The 4,823-nt window shown below is 32.3% G+C and overlaps 1 protein-coding gene across 2 annotated transcripts; it reads left to right on the top strand.

Annotated features, from left to right (window-relative positions):
- The first annotated feature begins 181 nt into the window (after nucleotides 1-181).
- On the top strand, nucleotides 182-3,640 carry LOC105323317 (fas-associated death domain protein-like). 2 transcript variants are annotated; one of them, XM_066065656.1, is made up of 3 exons: nucleotides 182-680; nucleotides 1,827-1,853; nucleotides 3,023-3,640. In XM_066065656.1, exons 1-3 carry the CDS (start codon nucleotides 293-295, stop codon nucleotides 3,286-3,288), a joined length of 681 nt encoding a protein of 226 aa, XP_065921728.1. In that variant the 5' UTR covers nucleotides 182-292; the 3' UTR covers nucleotides 3,289-3,640. The 2 variants fall into 2 exon arrangements, with proteins under 2 accessions (XP_065921728.1, XP_065921727.1); XM_066065655.1 differs by having other exon boundaries at nucleotides 184-719; nucleotides 3,023-3,504.
- Nucleotides 3,641-4,823: the final 1,183 nt, after the last annotated feature.

Raw genomic sequence — 4,823 nt, 5'->3', positions numbered from 1 at the left:
GTAGAACGGTGAATATCGATCCCGATTTAAAAAAAAGATAGGAACATAAAACATTAACATAATCAAACAAATTTTTAATATTCTTGAGTGTATAAAAAAATCAATGTTTGAAATTTTGTGACTTCTAAAACAATTTTACATTTTTCATGCTATAATAAATTAAAAAGAAATATAGGTTCGGACTCGGAATTATTAAATTAAGGGAAACCCCTTCCTTCTGTGGATTTTGGGAAAGAAAAATCCTGCCTCCGATTTCTGCATTCAGTGTAAAACGAGAGTGAACTTCAACATTATGGCTGCGGATTTCGAATATAAACAAATGTTATTAGAACTGGACAAGTCTCTGAAAGCCGAAGAATTTGAATCCTTAAAATTTTTATGCAAAGATGAGGTGAAAAAACGAGAAAGAGAAAGTGTCAACCGACCTACAGATTTATGGGAAATTTTGGAGACGAGGGAGAAACTGGGTCCAAATAATCTAGCCTTCTTAAAACAGATAATTAAAGGTTCCTGTAATGGCCGTCTTGATGTTTTGAGAGTTATTGAGAACTTTGAGAGGGGAATTCCACTTGATAGTCAACGACCTGTTAATTCATCATCATCAGTCCCCACGAATCATCCGTACGTGCAGCAGCCAGTGTTTTATAACCCAGTTCTCAAACAGTATGGGCAACAACCAGGTATGCCTACTCGTGATCGTCCCCAGGTTACTTCCATCAGTAAGTTGATACAGAGAGATGTTATGAATAATGTAATATGTATTTCAAATATCTTTAATGGTATAGAAGAAAAAATGATGGACCAAGCAGATTAAAACCCTTGTCCCTTGAATCTCTAGTCAAAGCTCTCTGGTGCCGGTATTCAAATTGGTCTGATCATGTCCACCACATATCTATGTAAAAGGGAAATCATATCTTGATGGTTAAACAGGTTGATGGAAATAGCCATATAGTTCAGTGATAACGACATCTGACCAGAGATTTAGGAGACCCAGGATTTAATCTCAGTCTTGTCTATTATTAGTTGTCCCATCCAATATTACATTTGGTGCTATACCAACCCCTGAAACTGACAGGTAAACTCCTGCTAGGGGAAAGAACCTGGTGTTAATCATCGAGGGCAAAAGTGAGGGAGGAATGTGAAAATTAGATTGTCACAGCCCCGTCTAGAGATTTGTGGGGGTTTAGTTTCTAATCCTGGGTTTGTCTGTCCATATTTTTCGCATCCTGTTACGTACAATTCAATGATCTTTTTATATAATGATGTAAGTCAAGGTCAAATTATGGTTTATTTAAAAAAGATAAAGATATGTCTTTGAAATTTTTTTAGCATTGTTTTAGAGCTTTTAAGTATGAGGGTTGTTAGAAAAGTTTGCAGACAAAGTGGTTTTATACTGCAAAATTACTAAAAAAGATACAGGGATTTTTTACTTTGCATGAAATAGATTCACGGAGCACCATTTCATATTTTTACGACATCAGGTGACATCAAACTGAAATGCAAACCTTTCAATCTTTTCAATGGAAGTAAATACCTTTTAGTACCACACACTTTTCATGTCATTTTACCCATCTATAAAATGCATGTTCATACCATTATTTGTTTCTGTATAACTTCTTCAGTGGCATATCGTAAATCATTTAGATCAGAAAATCTCTGTCCACACAGTTTCGACTTAAGTATGAAATACATAGGTACAAGATCCGAGTTTATGGATGGTTGGGTGCTGCAAGAGCTCAAATCATCAATTCTTCCATCTTTAAACCCCTGTTGATTCCAATTGTAAACCTTTGTCCTATTTAATAACACTGTTTCTTTATTTATAGTCCACTCCAGTGCAGTGAATGTGGACAGTAAGTAGTGCTTAATCAGTATACTAGTAGATTGACTAACATTATGCTTCAATTTATACCTTCAAATTATTATTAGACATACATATATTTCAATGGAAATATCTCTGTTTCATGGAAGTGACTGCAGGGCAATATATTGTACTTAATATGTGAGATACAAAAGTTTGGGATATGTGCATGCTTCTTTGAACAACATTAAGTAAATACGGTTTTCTTGAATATTAGAAGAAATTCAATAGCTTTATAAGTATAAACCGAGTTCAGTAGTTTATGCTGTAGAAAGAGCAAAGAAGTTTTTAAAAGTGTAAATTATTCAACAACTCATTTTAGTGTCCTTAAAAATTATCATATTATTTGAAAAAGATTTCTAATTTAAAGTCTATACTGGTATATTAAAAACAATGAAGTGAATGTAAATGGAAATTAAAGTAAAAAAATTAGTAGGAGATAGTGGAATTTCTCTCTTCATGATGGATCTTTGTTCAAAGGTTAGTAAATAATTTGACTTTAATACAAAATGAGTAAAAAAGATATTCAAGCTTTAAACACTAGATACTCTAACTGAAAACATGGAAGGGCATAAAACATTTACAGTAAAACTTGGTTATAGTGAAGTCATATGGACCAATGGATTTACTTCTTCATATCCGTAATTCGATATATCCGTATAACTAATTCATAATAATAACTATAGCGAATTCACTAAATATATACATGTACATCTTTTTTTTCTCCAGACTATAATTTTTGCTAATAGAGACTTAGATATAAATATATTACTTTGACACCTTTAATAATTGCATTGCGGGTCGAAAAATTTATATCAAAATAAATTCATTCAAACTATTATTTTTACATTAAATGGTAGTGCAAACTTTTTAAAAATGTAACAAAATTCGTTATAAAAGTGTTAAATTTTGTTATCATTAACCTCTACCAGACTCAAAATTGGTTCGCTATATCCCTAAATTCGTTATATTTGAATTCGTCATAACCATAAAATTTTGCAAAGATTTGTTAAGAATTTTACTGGGGACTCGAAAAAACTTTGCTTTATCCAAGAATTTGCTATACCCATGTTCGTACTAAACGAGTTTTACTGTACCAGTTTATGCAGATAAGATTTCAACAGTCACTAAATGTACACTAAAGTGGGTTTATTTCTGTAGAATACATGAAAGAAATCAATTTCCTAACAAAGAATTTGGGGAGGGAGTGGAGGTTTTTCATGAGGACCCTTGGAGTGACGGATGGTGATATGATGTCTGTGGAGCAGGACCACCGCAGTTTGCGGGACCAGATTTACCAGTGCCTGGTCCTGTGGATCAGTAACAATGGTGGACAGTTTGACAGGGGCAGAGTAGTTGCGGCACTGCGGGATTCTGCGGTGGAGAGATATGATTTAGCCGGAAGGATTCAAGACTGTGACATTTAATTAAGACAGTGTATAGATTAATGTTTTACTACTGAATGACTTATCTCCAGCAATGGTGTTTTTCTCTGTATACAATTTATGTCTTTGTTGTATACATACAGATAATATTAATTTTTTTCACCTCATATTGATCCAGTGAATGAGATAAAATGATTTACTATATGCATTATATAGTGTATTAAATAGAGTATGTGGTATTAAAGGTAAACGTTCCAAGTGCGACTGACAATTTTTTCTTCATTTTGAATAGTCAATTTTGTAAAGAAAATGCATGTAATGTATTTTTGAAATTTGTAAATACTATATATTCACTCTTTTTATTAAAATTAATAAATATTTATTACAATGAAAATTTTGCAAATTAAGTCTTATTATGAATTTAAAAACAACCCCAGTTCATCAAAGAATAAAGAGCTCACTTGGACAATTCGTCACCTTTCTGAGACCACCACTATTATATGGAAATATAATATTACAAAATATAATTAAAATAATTTATATTACAATATTGTATTGTAGGCAGTATACAATTTTGTCTCATCTAATATAATACAATATTGTTTGGGGTCAAATTTAAAATATTTTACTGTACGATACAATATTGCATTATAATCTACCATGAAATTGTATTATATTATACAAAATTGTATCATACCATTCAGTATTGTATCATGTCATGTAACAGTCATTTCACGATTTACTACACATAAACTGGTTCATGGACATCAATTTTTACTATCAAGATGTAGATTTTCTGGAAAATAATATACCAGAGACTGGAGAACTGGTTTACAGCAAAAAAATATTTGCCTGGTTCCTGCTAACTTTGCCAAAATTTCTTGCACATGATTAAAAATTGGGTGTACAGTCTATATGTTAGTGCTAAATACTGGGCCAGGAGTCATCAAGCAATGCATGAAAGAATGTAAACATCAAGATCTAGAGTGACTTGCAACTAGATTAAGTCATATGTCCACTAGATGGCATACTAACTACTGGGAACTATTCCTCCTACAAACTGTTTATGGACAGAGCATTATTATTCCTAGTCTTTTGATGTGAAGCAAACATGCTCCACTAGCACTTGCTGTATAAAACCATGTTCATATGAGATGTCCTAACTTTGTGATATGACCATCAACATGGAACACCAACTCTATGCTGTAATCCAGCACCACCTTAAAATGATCAATAATTGTGCTGTTTACTATCAACTAACACAATGATCAATACCACAGGGGCCAAGCCCGTTTTAACATTAATTTCAATGTAACCATAAATAAAGCTTTATTTATGGTTACATTGAAATTAATGTTGATACGGGCTTGGCCCCTGTGATCAATACAGCCAATTTTCATGCTCGACTGTACCACAATTTTTAAGAAATTCTTAAGAATTTAGTAGATAAATGTAATCCAATTTGACCAATTTTTATATATAAAACTTTTTCCTTTTATTTTCTGTGGTATTTCTCCAACTTCCGTCAAATAGTCAAATGACTTTAAACATGGAATTTTACAACCTAATTGAAAGTT

Source organism: Magallana gigas, chromosome 7 (assembly GCF_963853765.1).
Source record: "Magallana gigas chromosome 7, xbMagGiga1.1, whole genome shotgun sequence".
In the NCBI taxonomy this organism is placed as follows: domain Eukaryota; kingdom Metazoa; phylum Mollusca; class Bivalvia; order Ostreida; family Ostreidae; genus Magallana; species Magallana gigas.
This window is presented reverse-complemented; position numbering and strand designations above follow the sequence as displayed.